Source organism: Coloeus monedula (genome assembly GCF_965178545.1).
Source record: "Coloeus monedula genome assembly, chromosome: 2".
Taxonomy (NCBI): Eukaryota; Metazoa; Chordata; class Aves; order Passeriformes; family Corvidae; genus Coloeus; species Coloeus monedula.
In genome coordinates, this window is record NC_138782.1 from 118,800,998 (window position 1) to 118,820,264 (window position 19,267).

General features: G+C 46.2%; 1 protein-coding gene across 4 annotated transcripts in view; it reads left to right on the forward strand.

Annotated features, from left to right (window-relative positions):
* NCOA1 (nuclear receptor coactivator 1) overlaps window positions 1-19,267 on the forward strand; it is a 124,912-nt gene that overhangs the window by 23,371 nt on the left and 82,274 nt on the right. For all 4 annotated transcript variants that reach the window (XM_082277210.1, XM_082277212.1, XM_082277211.1 and 1 more), the window contains 2 exons: window positions 2,730-2,835; window positions 9,804-9,970. In XM_082277210.1, coding sequence (XP_082133336.1) covers window positions 2,750-2,835; window positions 9,804-9,970 — 253 coding nt within the window. In that variant the 5' untranslated portion in view covers window positions 2,730-2,749. The remainder of the gene's footprint in view (window positions 1-2,729; window positions 2,836-9,803; window positions 9,971-19,267) is intronic.

A 19,267-nucleotide genomic window follows, 5' to 3' on the forward strand; every position in this document is an offset into this window, starting at 1 on the left:
GAAAATTCAAGGATTTAGAGGGAAAATCCAAGGATTAGGAGGAAAATCCAAGGATTAGGGGGAAAATCCAAGGATTTAGAGGAAAATCCAAGGATTGAGTGGGAAAATCCAAGGATTGAGCGGGAAAATCCAAGGATTTAGAGGAAAATCCAAGGATTTTGTGGGAAAATTCAAGGATTTAGAGGAAAATCCAAGGATTTAGAGGAAAATCCAAGGATTTCGAGGAAAATCCAAGGATTGAGTGGGAAAATCCAAGGATTTAGAGGAAAATCCAAGGATTGAGCGGGAAAATTCAAGGATTTCATGGGAAAATTCAAGGATTTAGAGGAAAATCCAAGGATTTAATGGGAAAATCCAAGGATTTAGAGGAAAATCCAAGGATTTCGTGGGAAAATCCAAGGATTGAGTGGGAAAATCCAAGGATTTCATGGGAAAATCCAAGGAGGAAAATCCAATGATTTAGAGGAAAATCCAAGGATTTTGTGGGAAAATCCAAGGATTAGGAGGAAAATCCAAGGATTTAGAGGAAAATCCAAGGATTTAGAGGAAAATCCAAGGATTGAGCGGGAAAATCCAAGGATTGAGTGGGAAAATCCAAGGAGGAAAATCCAAAGATTTCGTGGGAAAATCCAAGGTTTTAATGGGAAAATCCAAGGATTTAGAGGAAAATCCAAGGATTTTGCGGGAATGTCGGCGTCGCTGCGGGCTGGGTCTGTGGCGTGCAGGGATTCCCAGAATTCCAAGGAATTCTGCCCAAAGCGGTTGGGTTTGGAATTCTGGAGTGGATTTAATCAGGGTTTGAGGGGAGAGCGGGAATGGGAATCCTTGGGATAATGGGATTGGGAAATTCATGGAATGCTGGGAATGGGAATCCTTGGGATAATGGGATTGGGAATCCTTGGGATAATGGGAATGGGGAATGTGTGGGATAATGGGAATGGGGAATTCATGGAATGTTAGGAATGAGAAATCCGTGGGATAACGGGAATGGGAAATCTGTGGGATAATGGGAATGGGGAACTCTGGGAATGCTGGGAATGGGAATCCGTGGGATAACGGGAATGGGAAATCCTTGGGAATAATGGGAATGGGAAACTCTGGGAATGCTGGGAATGGGAAATCCTTGGAATGCTGGGAATGGGAAATCCGTGGGAATAATGGGAATGGGAAATCCTTGGGATAATGGGAGTGGGAAATCCTTGGGATAACGGGAATGGGAAACTCCAAGAATGCTGGGAATGGGAAATTCTTGGAATGCTGGGAATGGGAAATCCGTGGGAATAATGGGAATGGGAATCCTTGGGATAATGGGAATGGGAATCCTTGGGATAACGGGAATGGGAAATTCATGGAATGCTGGGAATGGGAATCCTTGGGATAACGGGAATGGGAAATCCATGGGAATGCTGGGAATGGGAAACTCCAGGAATGCTGGGAATGGGAATCCTTGGGATAATGGGAATGGGAAATCCTTGGGAATAATGGGAATGGGAATCCTTGGGATAATGGGAATGGGAAATTCATGGAATGCTGGGAATGGGAATCCTTGGGATAATGGGATTGGGAAATCCGTGGGATAATGGGAATGGGAAATCCTTGGGATAACGGGAATGGGAAACTCCAAGAATGCTGGGAATGGGAAATCCTTGGAATGCTGGGAATGGGAAATCCTTGGGAATAATGGGAATGGGAATCCTTGGGATAACGGGAATGGGGAATCTGTGGGATAATGGGAATGGGAATCCATGGAATAGTGGGAAGGGGAATCCATGGGACAATGGGAATGGGGAATCTGTGGGATAATGGGAATGGGGAATTCATGGAATGCTGGGAATGGGAAATTCATGGAATGTTAGGATTGGGAAATCCGTGGGATAATGGGAATGGGAAATCTGTGGGATAATGGGAATGGGAAACTCATGGAATGTTAGGAATGGGAAATCCATGGGATAATGGGAATGGGGAACTCCAGGAATGCTGGGAATGGGAAATCCGTGGGATAACGGGAATGGGAAATTCATGGAATAGCGGGAATGGGAAGTCCATGGAATGCTGGGAATGGGAATCCATGGGATAATGGGAATGGGAAATCCTTGGGATAACGGGAATGGGAAACTCCAAGAATGCTGGGAATGGGAAATCCTTGGAATGCTGGGAATGGGAAATCCGTGGGATAATGGGAATGGGAATCTATGGGATAACGGGAATGGGAAATTCATGGAATGCTGGGAATGGGAATCCGTGGGATAACGGGAATGGGAAATCTGTGGGATAATGGGAATGGGAATCCATGGGATAACGGGAATGGGAAACTCCAGGAATGCTGGGAATGGGAATCCTTGGGATAATGGGAATGGGAAATCCTTGGGAATAATGGGAATGGGAATCTATGGGATAACGGGAATGGGAAATTCATGGAATGCTGGGAATGGGAAATCCTTGGGATAATGGGAATGGGAAATCCATGGAATGCCGAAAATGGGAAATTCCAGGAAAGCCAGGAATAGCAAATCCATGGAATAACGGGAATGGCAAACCCTTGGCAACGCCGGGAGTCTGAAATCCCTGGGAATGCCGGGAATCCGCAACCCCTGGGATCCCCAAAGCCCCGGGAATCCCCTTTTCCCAAAGACTCACCCCCGACCATTCCCGGCGGGACAATTCCCGCTGCGGCTCCGCGTTTTCTTCTGGAAAAAGCCCCTCCTGAGCCTTTTCCCGGATTTTTCCAGGTGCTCCGTAGGATCCCACCATGAGCGGCCTCGGCGACAGCTCCACGGATCCGGCCAATCCCGAATCCCGGAAGCGCAAAGGATCCCCCTGCGACCCCGCCCAGAGGTACCCGAGCCCTTCCCAGATCCCTGGGAATTCCTGGATCTCTCGGAATTCCCGGATCTCTCAGAATTCCCAGATCTCTCGGCGCTTCCCGTTGTTTTCCGGGAATGGCGGATCCCCATGAAGGAGGATCCACTCCGAGTTTACCCGGGAATGCTGAGGCTCATCCCGAATTTCCTGCTGTGTTCCCAAAGGAAGCCGGGGCGAGGGCGGGGGGGGGGGGTTTGGAAATGTGGGAATTCCAATGGGAATTCCTAAGGGAGCGCCCGAAATCCTGGAATTCCTCCTCGGATCTCGAAGCGCTCCGGGAATCTTTTCCCGAGGTTTTTCCAGCGGGAGATTCCGGATCTCCCGTTCCGGAAGGGAAAATTGAGGAATCCGATCGGGAATTCCGGCATCGTTCCTGGCACCTCCAACCTGCTCCATGTGGGAGCTTTCCATGGATTTAGGGCCAAAATTCCGGGATGGAGCAGCTGGGATCAGATTCCCGAGGCGTTTCCAGGCTCCCCCGGGCGGGGGGTGGTTTTCCCATGGATTTTTTTTGGGAATGACAGAGCTTTTCCTCGGAATCCAAGCTTGGGCTTGGTTCCCTGATTCCCAGAGAATCCTGAGGGTTCCCAGCTGGATTTTGGGATGGGATTGAAGCTGCGTGGATCCCAGCCAAAGCATTCCGGGATTCTGGGATCCAGGAGGCTCCGAATCCATGGCCAGGGGTTTTTCTGGAAGTCGGGCATGGGAAAGGGAAGGGAGAGCCTTCCTGGAGTGCCGAGATTGCCAGGGAAGGGCCTGGAGGCCGGAATTCCTTCCCGCAGAGGAGTCGGGAGCTGCTGCAGCCCCGGCTCCGTCCCACAGCAATTCCCACCTGGAATTCCATGGATTTCAGGCTGGTCCAGCTGAGAGTTTTCCACGATTTTCCACGATTTTCCACGGTTTCCCATGGTTTTTCCTTTTTTTCCCATCTTTTTCCATGGTTTTCCATTTTTTCCGTGTTTTTTCCCCTGGCTTTTCCTCGTTTTTCCATGGTTTTTCCACGTTTTTTCCATGGGTTTTGCCACGGTTTTCCGTTTTCCCCATGTTTTTTCCCGTGGCTTTTCCACGTTTTCCCATGGTTTTCCACGTTTTTCTGTGTTTTTCCACGGTCTTCCACATTTTTCCATGGTTTTCCAGGGTTTCCCCACGGTTTTCCATGGTTTTTTCCACGGTTTTCCATTTTTTCCGTGTTTTTTTCCCGTGCCTTTTCCACGTTTTTCCACGTTTTTCCACGTTTTTCCACGTTGTTCCACGTTTTTCCACGTTTTTTCCACGTTGTTCCACGTTTTTCCATGTTTTTCCACATTTTTCTATGCTTTTCCCATATTTTTCCATGGGTTTTTCCATGGTTTTTCCATGTTTCTTTCCCATGGTTTTTTCCATGCCTTTCCTATCTTTTCCCATGGTTTTTTCCATTGTTCCCGTGGTTTTTCCATGCTTTTCCCATTTTTTCCCATGTTTTTTCAGTTTTGCTGTTTTCCCGTTTATTTTCTGTGGTTTTCCCTGTGTTTTCCACGGTTTTCCCGTAGTTTTACCATTTTTCCCACATTTTTTCATGCTTTTCCCACGTTTTTTCCATGTTTTTCCGTGTTCTTCTGTGTCTTTTCCATGGTTTTTCCATGGTTTTTTCCCATGGTTTTTCCACGTTTTTCCATGTCTTTTTCCCGTATTTTTTCCATGGTTTTCCGTGGTTTTTTCCATTTTTTCCATGTTTTTCTGTGTGTTTTCCATGGTTTTCCCACCTTTTTCCATGGTTTTTGCCATGGTTTTCCATTTTTTCCATGTTTTTTCCCATGGCTTTTCCACGTTTTTCCGTGTTTTTTCCGTGCTTTCCCCATGCTTTTCCATATTTTCCCATGTTTCTTTCCCATGGTTTTTCCATGCTTTTCCATGGTTTTCTTATCTTTTCCCGTAGTTTTTCCATGGTTTTTCCATGGTTTTTTCTTACTTTTTTCTTTTTTTTTGCCCATGGTTTTCCGTGTTCTTTCCATGGTTTTCTGTGTGTTTTTCCATGGTTTTTCCATGGTTTTCTGTGGTTTTTTCCATTTTTTTCCGTGTTTTTCTGTGTGTTTCCCATGGTTTTCTCATGGTTTTTTTCCCGTGGTTTTCCCATGGTTTTTTTCCCATGATTTCTCCTTGCCTGGAATTTCTCCCGTCTTTTTTTGCCTCAATAAAATGGGAAGAGGGCGAGAAATTCCTGACAACTGCTCCGGGAATCACCTGGGAAGGAGGGCGGGGATGGAGAGCGAATTTGGGAAGCAGAAAATCCTGGAATGCTTTGGGTGGGATCCACGCAGCTGAGAAAGCAGGAAAAAAGCAGGAAAAAGCAGGAAAAGGTCAGGAAAAAAGCAGAAAAAAATGAGGAAAAAATCAGGGAAAGAACCAAAAAAAGCAGAAAGAAAGCAGGAAAAAAACAGGAAAAAAGAAAAATAAAACTAGGAAAAAGATTGGGAAAAAATCAGGGGAAAAATTGGGGAAAAAGCAAAAAAAGGCAAAAAAAAAAAAGCGGGAAAAAAGCAGGAAAAAAACGGAAAAAAGCAGGAAAAGATCAGGAAAAAAGCAGGAAAAACCCAGGAAAAAACCAGGAAAAAATTAGGAAAATTCAGGAAAAAATCAGAAAACAATCAGGAAAGAATCGGGTAAAAATCAGGAAGAAAACCAAAAAAAAGCAGAAAAAAAACCCGGAAAAAAGCAGGAAAAAACAACAAAAATATTAGGAAAAATAGCAGGGAAAAAATCAGGAAAAAATCAGGGAAAAAGCAAAAAAAAAAAAAAAAGGGGGGGGGGGGAAAAACCCAGGAAAAAAGTGGGGAAAAAATCCGGGAAAAAGGAAAAAAAAGCAGGAAAAAAATCAGGAAAAAAAGCGGGGGAAAAGTCAGGAAAAAATCAGGAAAAAAGCAAAAAAAAAGCAGGAAAAACCAGGAAAAAAGTGGGGGAAAAATCGGGAAAAATCAGGAAAAAAATCAGGAAAAAATCAGGAAAAAACCAAAAAAACCCACAAAAATCATAAAAAAAAGCAGGAAAAGAGCAGAAAAAATTCAGGAAAAATCAGGAAAAAAGCACAAAAATCAGGGAAAAAAATCAGGAAAAAATCGGGAAAAAAGTGGGGGGAAATCGGGAAAAAATCAGAAAAAAACCCAAAAAAAGCAGAAAAAAATGCAGGAAAAAAGCAGGAAAAAATCAGAGAAAATCAGAGAAAAAGCAGAAAAAAATCGGGAAAAAATTGGGAAAAAATCGGTAAAAAATAAAACAAAATCAGAAAAAAGCAGGAAAAAAATCAGGAAAAAATCAGGAAAAAATCAGGAAAAAATCGGTAAAAAATCGGTAAAAAGTAAAGAGAAAATCAGGAAAAAATCAGGAAAAAAATCAGAAAAAAGCAGAAAAAGTCAGGAAAAATCCGAGAAAAATCAGAAAAAAATCAGGAAAAAATCAGGTATAAATTGGGAAAAATGCAGGAAAAAATAGGTAAAAAAATCAGGTGAAAATCAAAAAAAGCAGAAAAAAAGCAGAAAAAAATCCGGAAAAAATCAGGAAAAGATGAGGAAAAAATCGGTAAAAAATAAAAAAACATCGGGAAAAAAGCAGGAAAAAAATCAGGTAAAAATCAGGAAAAAATGAGGAAAAAATCGGTAAAAAATCGGTAAAAAAATAAAGAAAAAATCAGGAAAAAAATCAGGTAAAAATTGGGGGAAATGCAGGAAAAATCAGGTAAAAAATCAGGTGAAAATCAAAAAAAATCAGAAAAAAAATCAGGAAAAAATGAGGAAAAAATCAGTAAAAAATCGGTAAAAAATAAAAAAAAATCAGGAAAAAAGCTGGAAAAAAATCAGGAAAAAATCAGGAAAAAATGAGGAAAAAATCGGTAAAAAATCGGTAAAAAATAAAGAGAAAATCAGGAAAAAATCAGGAAAAAAATCAGAAAAAAGCAGAAAAAGTCAGGAAAAATCCGAGAAAAATCAGAAAAAAATCAGGAAAAAATCAGGTATAAATTGGGAAAAATGCAGGAAAAAATAGGTAAAAAAATCAGGTGAAAATCAAAAAAAGCAGAAAAAAAGCAGAAAAAAATCCGGAAAAAATCAGGAAAAGATGAGGAAAAAATCGGTAAAAAATAAAAAAACATCGGGAAAAAAGCAGGAAAAAAATCAGGTAAAAATCAGGAAAAAATGAGGAAAAAATCGGTAAAAAATCGGTAAAAAATAAAGAAAAAATCAGGAAAAAAATCAGGTAAAAATTGGGGAAAATGCAGGAAAAAATCGGTAAAAAATCAGGTGAAAATCAAAAAAAATCAGAAAAAAATCAGGAAAAAATGAGGAAAAAATCAGTAAAAAATCGGTAAAAAATAAAAAAAAATCAGGAAAAAAGCTGGAAAAAAATCAGAGAAAAGCAGAAAAAGTCAGCAAAAATCCAAGAAAAAACAGAAAAAAATCAGGAAAAAATCAGGTAAAAATTGGGAAACATGCAGGAAAAAATAGGTTAAAAATCAGGTGAAAATCAAAATAAATCAGGAAAAAAAGCAGGAAAACAATCAGGAAAAAATCAGGAAAAAATGAGGAAAAAAATCGGTAAAAAATAAAAAAACATCGGGAAAAAAGCAGGAAAAAAATCCGGAAAAAATCAGGAAAAAATGAGGAAAAAATCAGGTAAAAAATTGGTAAACAATAAAGAAAAAATCAGGAAAAAAATCAGGAAAAACCAGGAAAAAATCAGAAAAAAGCAGGAAAAAGTCAGGAAAAATCCGAGAAAAAGCAGAAAAAAATCAGGAAAAAATCGGGAAAAAATCAGGGAAAAAATCAGGTAAAAATTGGGAAAAATGCAGGAAAAAATCGGTAAAAAATCAGGAGAAAATAAAAAAAAAAATCAGAAAAAAATCCGGAAAAAATGAGGAAAAAGTGAAGAAAAAATCGGTAAAAAATAAAAAAAAATGAGGAAAAAATCAGGAAAAAAATCAGGAAAAAATTGGTAAAAAATGAGGAAAAAATCGGTTAAAAATCAGTAAAAAATCAGGAAAAAATCGGGAAAAAAATCAGGAAAAACCAGGAAAAAATCAGAAAAAAGCAGGAAAAAATCAGGAAAAATCCGAGAAAAAGCAGAAAAAAATCAGGTAAAAATCGGGAAAAAATCAGGTAAAAATCAGGTGAAAATCAAAAAAAATCAGGAAAAAATCAGAAAGCAGAAAAGAATCAGGAAAAAATGAGTAAAAAATCGGGAAAAAAATCAGGTAAAAATTGGGAAAGATGCAGGAAAAAATAGGTAAAAAATCAGGTGAAAATAAAAAAAAATCAGGAAAAAATCGGTAAAAAAAAAAAAAAATCTGGAGAAAAGCTGGAAAAAATCAGGAAAATATTGGTAGAAAATGAGGAAAAAATCGGTAAAAAATCGGTAAAAAATAAAGAAAAAATCAGGAAAAAAAATCAGGTGAAAAACCAGGAAAAAATCAGAAAAAAGCTGGAAAAAGTCAGGAAAAATCCGAGAAAAAGCAGAAAAAAATCAGGTAAAAATCGGGAAAAAATCAGGTAAAAAATCAGGAGAAAATCAAAAAATATCAGGAAAAAATCAGAAAGCAGAAAAAAAATCGGGAAAAAATCGGGGAAAAATCGGGAAAAAATCAGTAAAAAAGAAAGAAAAAGTCAGGAAAAAAGCAGGAAAAAGTCAGGAATATATCAGAAAAAAGCAGAAAAAATCAGGAAAAATCCGAGAAAAAGCAGAAAAAAATCAGGAAAAAATCGGGAAAAAATCAGGGAAAAAATCAGGTAAAAATTGGGAAAAATGCAGGAAAAAATCGGTAAAAAATCGGTAAAAAATCAGGAAAAAATCAGGAAAAACCAGGAAAAAATCAGAAAAAAGCAGGAAAAAGTCAGGAAAAATCCGAGAAAAAGCAGAAAATTCAGGTAAAAATCAGGGAAAAAATCAGGTAAAAAATCAGGTGAAAATCAAAAAAAATCAGGAAAAAATCAGGAAAAAATGAGGGAAAAGTGAAGAAAAAACCGGTAAAAAATCAGGGAAAAAATCAGGAAAAAAGCAGGAAAAAAATCGGGAAAAAATTGGGAAAAAATGAGGAAAAAATCGGTAAAAAATTGGTAAAAAATCAGGAAAAACCAGGAAAAAATCAGAAAAAAGCAGGAAAAAGTCAGGAAAAATCCGAGAAAAAGCAGAAAAAAATCAGGTAAAAATCGGGAAAAAATCAGGTAAAAAATCAGGTAAAAATCGGGAAAAAATCAGTAAAAAATCAGGAGAAAATAAAAAAAAAATCAGAAAAAAAATCAGGAAAAAATGAGGAAAAAGTGAAGAAAAAATCGGTAAAAAATAAAAAAAAAATCAGGAAAAAAGCAGGAAAAAAATCAGGAAAAAATTGGTAAAAAATGAGGAAAAAATCAGGTAAAAAATAAAGAAAATATCAAGAAAAAAATCAGGAAAAACCAGGAAAAAATCAGAAAAAAGCAGGAAAAAGTCAGGAAAAATCCGAGAAAAAGCAGAAAAAAATCAGGTAAAAATCAGGGAAAAAATCAGGTAAAAAATCAGGGAAAAAATCAGGGAAAAAATGAGGTAAAAATCGGGAAAAAATCAGGGAAAAAATGAGGTAAAAATTGGGAAAAATGCAGGAAAAAATCGGTAAAAAATCAGGAGAAAATAAAAAAAAAATCAGAAAAAAATCAGGAAAAAATGAGGGAAAAGTGAAGAAAAAACCGGTAAAAAATCAGTAAAAAATAAAGAAAAAATCAGGAAAAAACCAGAAAAAAAGCCCAAAACCCAGGAAAAAAAGCAGAAAAAAATCCGAGAAAAATCCGGAAAAAACCCACAAAAACCCCCCAAAAATCCGAAAAACCCGGAAAAAAAATCCCCAAAAAAATCCCAAAAACCCGTGATAAAGCCCCAAACCTCCCCCCTCGCAAACCCCATCGGAAAAAGCCGGGAATTGGCGGGAATTCCCGCTTTTCCGGCAGCAATGAGAAGCGGCGGCGCGAGCAGGAGAACAAATACCTGGAGGAGCTGGCGGAGCTGCTGTCGGCGAACATGGGCGACATCGACGGGCTGAGCGTGAAACCCGACAAGTGCCAGATCCTGCGGAAAACCGTGGAGCAGATCCAGCACATGAAGCGCCTGGAGCACGGTGAGCGGCGCGACGGCGGCGGGAAGGGCGGGAGAAGGTGCGGGAAGGGCGGGAGAAGGTGCGGGAAGGGCGGGAGAAGGTGCGGGAAGGGCGGGAGAAGGTGCGGGAAGGGCGGGAGAAGGTGCGGGAAGGGCGGGAAAAGGTGCGGGAAGGGCGGGAGAAGGTGCTGGAAGGATGGGAAAAGGTCCTGGAAGGATGGGAGAAGGTGCGGGAAGGGCGGGAGAAGGTGCTGGAAGGATGGGAAAAGGTCCTGGAATGTTGGGGAAAGGTCCTGGAGTGACAGGAAAAGGTTCTGGAGTGACAGGAAAAGGTTCTGGAGTGTTGGGAAAAGGTTCTGGAATGGCGGGAGAAGGTGCGGGAAGGGCGGGAGAAGGTGCGGGAAGGGCGGGAGAAGGTGCTGGAATGTTGGGAAAAGGTTCTGGAAGGGTGGGGAAAGGTTCTGGAATGGTGGGAGAAGGTGCTGGAAGGGCGGGAGAAGGTGCGGGAAGGGCGGGAAAAGGTGCGGGAAGGGCGGGAAAAGGTGCGGGAAGGGCGGGAAAAGGTGCTGGAAGGGCGGGAGAAGGTGCTGGAAGGGCGGGAAAAGGTCCTGGAATGTCGGGAAAAGGTTCTGGAATGTTGGGAAAAGGTTCTGGAAGGGCGGGAGAAGGTGCGGGAAGGGCGGGAGAAGGTGCTGGAAGGGCGGGAGAAGGTGCTGGAATGTCGGGGAAAGGTTCTGGAAGGGTGGGAGAAGGTTCTGGAATGTCGGGGAAAGGTTCTGGAAGGGTGGGAGAAGGTTCTGGAAGGGCGGGAGAAGGTTCTGGAAGGGTGGGAGAAGGTGCTGGAAGGATGGGAAAAGGTTCTGGAATGTTGGGGAAAGGTTCTGGAAGGGCGGGAGAAGGTGCGGGAAGGGCGGGAAAAGGTGCTGGAATGTCGGGGAAAGGTTCTGGAAGGGTGGGAGAAGGTTCTGGAATGTTGGGAAAAGGTGCTGGAATGTGGGAAAAGGTGCTGGAAGGGCGGGAGAAGGTGCGGGAATGGTGGGAGAAGGTTCTGGAGTGTTGGGGAAAGGTCCTGGAGTGACAGGAAAAGGTTCTGGAATGTTGGGAAAAGGTTCTGGAAGGATAGGAGAAGGTCCTGGAAGGGCGGGAGAAGGTGCTGGAATGTTGGGGAAAGGTCCTGGAGTGACGGGGAAAGGTTCTGGAATGTCGGGAAAAGGTTCTGGAAGGGCGGGAGAAGGTTCTGGAGTGTTGGGAAAAGGTTCTGGAAGGATGGGGAAAAGGTTCTGGAATGTTGGGAAAAGGTTCTGGAAGGGCGGGAAAAGGTCCTGGAAGGGCAGGAGAAGGTGCTGGAATGTCGGGAAAAGGTCCTGGAATGTTGGGGAAAGGTCCTGGAATGTGGGAAAAGGTTCTGGAATGTTGGGAAAAGGTTCTGGAAGGGCGGGAGAAGGTCCTGGAATGTTGGGAAAAGGTTCTGGAAGGGCAGGAGAAGGTTCTGGAATGTCGGGAAAAGGTCCTGGAATGTTGGGGAAAGGTTCTGGAATGTTGGGAAAAGGTTCTGGAATGTTGGGAAAAGGTTCTGGAAGGATGGGAGAAGGTTCTGGAATGTTGGGAAAAGGTCCTGGAATGGTGGGGAAAGGTTCTGGAAGGATGGGAGAAGGTTCTGGAGTGACGGGAAAAGGTTCTGGAATGTTGGGAAAAGGTTCTGGAATGTCGGGAAAAGGTTCTGGAAGGGCGGGAAAAGGTTCTGGAATGTGGGAAAAGGTCCTGGAATGTTGGGAAAAGGTCCTGGAATGTGGGAAAAGGTTCTGGAATGTCGGGAAAAGGTTCTGGAAGGATGGGAGAAGGTTCTGGAATGTTGGGAAAAGGTCCTGGAATGGTGGGGAAAGGTTCTGGAAGGATGGGAGAAGGTTCTGGAGTGACGGGAAAAGGTTCTGGAATGTTGGGAAAAGGTTCTGGAATGTTGGGAAAAGGTTCTGGAATGTTGGGAAAAGGTCCTGGAATGTGGGAAAAGGTTCTGGAATGTCGGGAAAAGGTTCTGGAATGTTGGAAAAAGGTTCTGGAGTGTTGGGAAAAGGTTCTGGAATGTTGGGAAAAGGTCCTGGAATGTTGGGAAAAGGTCCTGGAGTGACAGGAAAAGGTTCTGGAATGTTGGGAGAAGGTCCTGGAATGTGGGAGAAGGTTCTGGAAGGGCGGAAAAAGGTCCTGGAATGTTGGGGAAAGGTTCTGGAATGTTGGGGAAAGGTTCTGGAATGGTGGGAAAAGGTTCTGGAATGTTGGGAAAAGGTTCTGGAATGTGGGAAAAGGTTCTGGAATGTCGGGAAAAGGTCCTGGAGTGTTGGGAAAAGGTTCTGGAACGTTGGGGAAAGGTTCTGGAATGTTGGGAAAAGGTTCTGGAATGTCGGGAAAAGGTCCTGGAATGTTGGGAGAAGGTTCTGGAATGTTGGGAGAAGGTCCTGGAATGTTGGGAAAAGGTGCTGGAAGGGCGGGAGAAGGTTCTGGAGTGTTGGGGAAAGGTCCTGGAATGTCGGGAAAAGGACCTGGAAGGATGGGAAAAGGTTCTGGAGTGTTGGGAAAAGGTTCTGGAATGTGGGAGAAGGTCCTGGAGTGTTGGGAAAAGGTCCTGGAATGTCGGGAAAAGGTTCTGGAATGTGGGAAAAGGTTCTGGAATGTTGGGAAAAGGTTCTGGAATGTGGGAAAAGGTTCTGGAATGTCGGGAAAAGGTTCTGGAATGTCGGGAAAAGGTCCTGGAATGTTGGGAGAAGGTCCTGGAATGTTGGGAAAAGGTGCTGGAAGGGTGGGAGAAGGTTCTGGAAGGGCGGGAAAAGGTCCTGGAAGGGCGGGAAAAGGTGCTGGAATGTTGGGAGAAGGTCCTGGAATGTGGGAAAAGGTCCTGGAATGTTGGGAAAAGGTTCTGGAATGTCGGGAAAAGGTTCTGGAATGTCGGGAAAAGGTCCTGGAGTGACAGGAAAAGGTTCTGGAATGTTGGGAAAAGGTCCTGGAATGTGGGAAAAGGTTCTGGAATGTTGGGAAAAGGTTCTGGAATGTGGGAAAAGGTTCTGGAATGTGGGAAAAGGTTCTGGAATGTTGGGAAAAGGTCCTGGAATGTGGGAAAAGGTCCTGGAATGGTGGGAAAAGGTTCTGGAATGTTGGGAAAAGGTCCTGGAGTGACAGGAAAAGGTTCTGGAATGTCGGGAAAAGGTTCTGGAATGTTGGGAAAGGTTCTGGAATGTCGGGAAAAGGTTCTGGAATGTTGGGAAAAGGTTCTGGAATGTTGGGAAAAGGTTCTGGAAGGGCGGGGAAAGGTTCTGGAAGGATGGGAGAAGGTTCTGGAATGGTGGGAAAAGGTTCTGGAATGGTGGGAGAAGGTGCTGGAAGGGCGGGAAAAGGTGCGGGAAGGGCGGGAGAAGGTGCGGGAAGGGCGGGAGAAGGTGCGGGAAGGGCGGGAAAAGGTCCTGGAATGTCGGGAAAAGGTTCTGGAAGGATGGGGAAAAGGTTCTGGAATGTTGGGAAAAGGTTCTGGAAGGGCGGGAAAAGGTCCTGGAAGGGCGGGAGAAGGTGCTGGAATGTCGGGAAAAGGTCCTGGAATGTTGGGGAAAGGTCCTGGAATGTGGGAAAAGGTTCTGGAATGTTGGGAAAAGGTTCTGGAAGGGCGGGAGAAGGTCCTGGAATGTTGGGAAAAGGTTCTGGAAGGGCAGGAGAAGGTTCTGGAATGTCGGGAAAAGGTCCTGGAATGTTGGGGAAAGGTTCTGGAATGTTGGGAAAAGGTTCTGGAATGTTGGGAAAAGGTTCTGGAAGGATGGGAGAAGGTTCTGGAATGTTGGGAAAAGGTCCTGGAATGGTGGGGAAAGGTTCTGGAAGGATGGGAGAAGGTTCTGGAATGTGGGAAAAGGTTCTGGAGTGACGGGAAAAGGTTCTGGAATGTCGGGAAAAGGTTCTGGAATGTTGGGAAAAGGTCCTGGAATGTGGGAAAAGGTTCTGGAATGTCGGGAAAAGGTTCTGGAATGTTGGAAAAAGGTTCTGGAATGTTGGGAAAAGGTCCTGGAATGTTGGGAAAAGGTCCTGGAATGTTGGGAAAAGGTCCTGGAGTGACAGGAAAAGGTTCTGGAATGTTGGGAGAAGGTCCTGGAATGTGGGAAAAGGTTCTGGAATGTCGGGAAAAGGTTCTGGAATGGTGGGAAAAGGTCCTGGAATGTTGGGAAAAGGTTCTGGAATGTTGGGAAAAGGTTCTGGAATGTTGGGGAAAGGTTCTGGAATGGTGGGAAAAGGTTCTGGAATGTTGGGAAAAGGTTCTGGAATGTGGGAAAAGGTTCTGGAATGTCGGGAAAAGGTCCTGGAGTGTTGGGAAAAGGTCCTGGAATGTTGGGAAAAGGTGCTGGAAGGGCGGGAAAAGGTTCTGGAAGGGCGGGAGAAGGTCCTGGAGTGTTGGGGAAAGGTCCTGGAGTGACGGGAAAAGGTTCTGGAATGTGGGAAAAGGTTCTGGAATGTTGGGAAAAGGTTCTGGAATGTGGGAAAAGGTTCTGGAATGTCGGGAAAAGGTTCTGGAATGTGGGAAAAGGTCCTGGAGTGTTGGGAAAAGGTCCTGGAATGTCGGGAAAAGGTTCTGGAATGTGGGAAAAGGTTCTGGAATGTTGGGAAAAGGTTCTGGAATGTGGGAAAAGGTTCTGGAATGTCGGGAAAAGGTCCTGGAATGTTGGGAGAAGGTTCTGGAATGTTGGGAGAAGGTCCTGGAATGTTGGGAAAAGGTGCTGGAAGGGTGGGAGAAGGTTCTGGAAGGGCGGGAAAAGGTCCTGGAAGGGCGGGAAAAGGTGCTGGAATGTTGGGAGAAGGTCCTGGAATGTGGGAAAAGGTCCTGGAATGTTGGGAAAAGGTTCTGGAATGTCGGGAAAAGGTTCTGGAATGTCGGGAAAAGGTCCTGGAGTGACAGGAAAAGGTTCTGGAATGTTGGGAAAAGGTCCTGGAATGTGGGAAAAGGTTCTGGAATGTCGGGAAAAGGTTCTGGAATGGTGGGAAAAGGTCCTGGAATGTTGGGAAAAGGTTCTGGAATGTCGGGAAAAGGTTCTGGAATGTCGGGAAAAGGTCCTGGAATGTTGGGAAAAGGTCCTGGAATGTGGGAAAAGGTCCTGGAATGTGGGAAAAGGTCCTGGAATGGTGGGAAAAGGTTCTGGAATGTTGGGAAAAGGTCCTGGAGTGACAGGAAAAGGTTCTGGAATGTCGGGAAAAGGTTCTGGAAGGGTGGGAAAGGTCCTGGAATGTCGGGAAAAGGTTCTGGAATGTTGGGAAAAGGTTCTGGAATGTTGGGAAAAGGTTCTGGAAGGGCGGGAAAAGGTTCTGGAATGTTGGGAAAAGGTTCTGGAATGTCGGGAAAAGGTCCTGGAATGTTGGGAAAAGGTTCTGGAATGTCGGGAAAAGGTTCTGGAATGTTGGGAAAAGGTTCTGGAATGTCGGGAAAAGGTCCTGGAATGTTGGGAAAAGGTTCTGGAATGTCGGGAAAAGGTTCTGGAATGTTGGGAAAAGGTTCTGGAATGTCGGGAAAAGGTCCTGGAATGTTGGGAAAAGGTTCTGGAATGTTGGGAAAAGGTTCTGGAAGGGCGGGAAAAGGTCCTGGAATGTGGGAAAAGGTTCTGGAATGTGGGAAAAGGTTCTGGAATGTGGGAAAAGGTTCTGGAATGTCAAGGAAATGAACCAGGAGAAGCTTCCCGATGCCATTCCCGGCGCTTTTTTCCCTGGGATCCTTCGATCCCGGAAAGGATTCCCTGGGTTCCTGCTGAGCCTTTCCCAGGAAGGAAAAAAAGGCGGAAAAATCCCTAAAATATTCCCAGAGGGAGAGAATTCCCTGCTTTTTGATGGGATCGGGCGTCGGAATCCCGGATTCCCGCCCGTGTCCTTCCCCCTTTTCCCTCTTTCCCTCATTCCCGGTTTCCCGGTGAATAGCCGGGAAGTGCTGAGCTTGCAGTTTGGCGGCTGCCTGGAATTCCGGGCTCCCTGCGGAATTCCAGGATTTCACGGAGCGCTTTGGAATTCCCGTGTTTTCCATCTGGTTCAGACCATCCTTAAAAAATCCTCGAGATCCCAAAAAAACCGATCCCCCTTCATCCCAATAAAACTCCAACCATTCCAAGCGGGAAAAACAATCCCAAATTCCCCCTCCCCCCCCTCCAAAAATCCTGGTTGGAATTGAAAATCCGGGAATGGAGACGAGGAAAAAGCGGGACCGGAGGATTTGGGATCTCATCCCGCGGTTCCTTCCCGGTGTTCCTGGCAGATGGATCCCGCCCCTCCCCCTTCCCGGCTATTTCAGGAATGGAACTCTTGGAAAAGATTCCCGGAGCTGGAGCTTTTCCAAAGGGAGCCGCGTGCAGTCGGCAGCGGGAGCCGATTGCGGCTGCGGCAGAATCCCGGGATTGGGCTGCTCGTGGAGCGGGAATGGGAACGTCGGGAGAGGCCGGAGGAAGGGGAAATCTGGGAATTCGGGAATGCGTTGGCTGCGATCCACGGAGCTGAAATCCCATCCTGGTGCGATCCAGGTGGATCCCAAGCCTTTCCCTGGGATCTCTGGGATTCCCTGGGAATTCCAGCCCAGCCGGGAATTCCTTCCCAAGATCCCAGCCCGAGCTGCCCTTTTCCAGGGAAATCCCTCCATTCCCGCCTCTCCCAGCCTGCCATTGGATCCAGCCCCATCCCGACTCCTCTCTCAGGAATTTTGGGAATGAAGAGGTTCTCTGGGAATCTCGGACTTCAGGAAGGGTCTCCCTTCCCTTTTCCTCCCTTTTATATCCCCCAAATCCCATAAAAATCCCTCAGGATGCATTCGGAGCCTCCTCGATCCCAGAATTCCAGACTGGTTTGGGTGGGATCCACGGAGCTGCAATCCCATCCCATTCCAACCCCCCGATGATCCCAGGCTGCTCCAGCCTTTCCTTGGGCACTCCTGGGGATTCCCTGGGAATTCCAGCCCAGCTGGGAATCCCTTCCCAAGATCCCAGCCCGAGCTGCCCTTTCCCAGGGAAATCCCTCCATTCCCGCCTCTCCCAGCCTGCCATTGGATCCAGCCCCATCCCGACTCCTCTGCGGGAAGGAATTCCGGCCTCCAGGCCCTTCCCTGGCAATCTCGGCACTCCAGGAAGGCTCTCCCTTCCCTTTCCCATGCCCGACTTCCAGAAAAACCCCTGGCCATGGATTCGGAGCCTCCTGGATCCCAGAATCCCGGAATGCTTTGGCTGGGATCCACGCAGCTTCAATCCCATCCCATCCCAAGGCCGGCACCTCCCCCGATGATCCCAGGCTGCTCCAGCCTTTCCCTGGACACTCCCAGGGATCCTGAGGCAGCCAGAGCTTCCCTGGGAATTCTTTCCTCATTTCCATCCCTGCTGCTCCTTCCAGTCCCAATCCCGGCCGTTCCCATTCCTGCTCCAGGTATCCCATGGGATGGAACCGTCCCAGCTCCGGGATCACCAACTCCATCCCACCCATCCTGGGTGTTCCCGATCCCATTCCTGATCCCATTCCCCATTCCCAGCTCCCCGAGGATCCACGGGCAGGAGGTGATTCCGAAGGGTGCGGCTGATCCCGACGGCGATTCCCGGGGCCGATTCCGTACCCGTTATTCCCCATGGCTCCCTGCTGCCAGGATTTCATCTCCGGGGATTGGTATCCCGGTGCCGGCGGCGCCGGAGGCAGCATCGGGCTCGGAGCCGGCGGCAGCTGCGGGGACATCAGGGGGCTGCTGGGGCTGAGCGCCGGAGCGAAGGCGGGATCGCTCTGCTGCGCCATTCCTGGGGAAAATCCATGGAATTACAGCCGGCCGCCTTCCCCCGGGACAGCCCAAATTCCCGGTTTTCCCCCCCCCCAAGCGATCCAGGAATTTCAGCCGGGGCTTTGGAGCTTTTGGGTTGGGTGGGAAGGAGCTTCAAGCTCATCCCGGTCCAATCCTGACACTTCCTCCGTGCCAGGCTGCTCCAAACTTTCCATGGATGCTCCCAGGGATCCGGGGATTCTCTGGGAATTCCAGCCCAGCCGGGAATTCCTTCCCAAGATCCCAGCCCGAGCTCCCCTTTCCCACTGGGAAGCCATTCCCTGCCTCCTGCCCCTCCAGCCTTTATCCCAAATCCCAGCTCTCCTGGAGCCCCTTCAGGCTCGGGAAGCGGCTCCGAGGATTCCCGGGATCCTTCCCGGATCCAGCCGGACATTCCCGGCTCTCCAGGAGCTTTTCCTGTTTGATTCCGGAGGAATTTTCCCATGCGGATCCTGAGGAAATCCCGCTTCCCTTCCTTGGATGGAGCCACCGGGGAAAGGTCGTGGAGCTCTCCCGGATTTGGGAATCTCCAGGATGAGGAGGAGCCCGGCCGAGCTTTTCCAAGCAAAATCAGGAATCCTGGGATACGGAAGGAGCGGAATTCCCGGAAAAGCTCCAACAGTGCCCAGAAAACCGCTGGGATTGGGCCTTTCCTGGGAAACGATTCCCGGCTGGAATTCCAGGAATTGGGGCCAGCATTCCCAAAGGAGGAGCATCCCACATTCCTGGCCTTGGATGAACCCGTGAGCTCCCGAGAGGCTTTTCCATGAAACCCCCAAATTTCGGGAAGCGACGACTTTTCCTCGAGGAACGGGCGAGGAAATGCCCCGGAATCGGATCCGGTTTCATCCATAGAAAACGGGGAAAAAATCCCGGATTTTGGGAGTTCAGGGAATATCAGGAATAACGCCCGGATGTGGGGGTGTCCAAGGCAAGAATTCCCGGCTTTTCCCAAAATTCCCGGGAAAAAGCAGCAAGGGCTGGATTTTTAATGGGAGTGGGGCAAGGATGGTGCTGGAATTGCAGCCGGAATGTTTTCCAGGTTTTTTTTAGGGATGAGGGCATTTTTTAATCCGGCCCAAAGGAGTTTTTCCATGGAAATTCCCAGCTTTCGGCTCCCGCAAATCCACGGAGCCGCCGCGTTTTCCGGGGATTTTCCATTGGAATTTTTTCCCCGTCGTTTTTCCATTAAAAATTCCGGCTCCTGGAAGCTCTTTTGTCTGAGAATTCCCAAAAAAAAAGAAGATCCTTAATTCCAGCCCATTCCCACTTGGAATTCAACCTCCTCGGGGAAGGAATTTTCCCTCTGGAGAATTCCCAAGGGGGAATTTTTGGGAATTCTCGTCGTTCATTCGGGATTCGGGTGATTCCAGCTCATCCCAGACCGGATTTTCCAGGATTTTCCTTCCAAAAAAGAGCCCAAATCCTTGGATTTGGGTTGAGGGGTGGGCGGGAAATGGTTCGGGAAGAGATTTTGGGAAGAGGGGAAGGATCCGCGGGAATCCAGAGGAATCCTGGGAAGAGAAATTC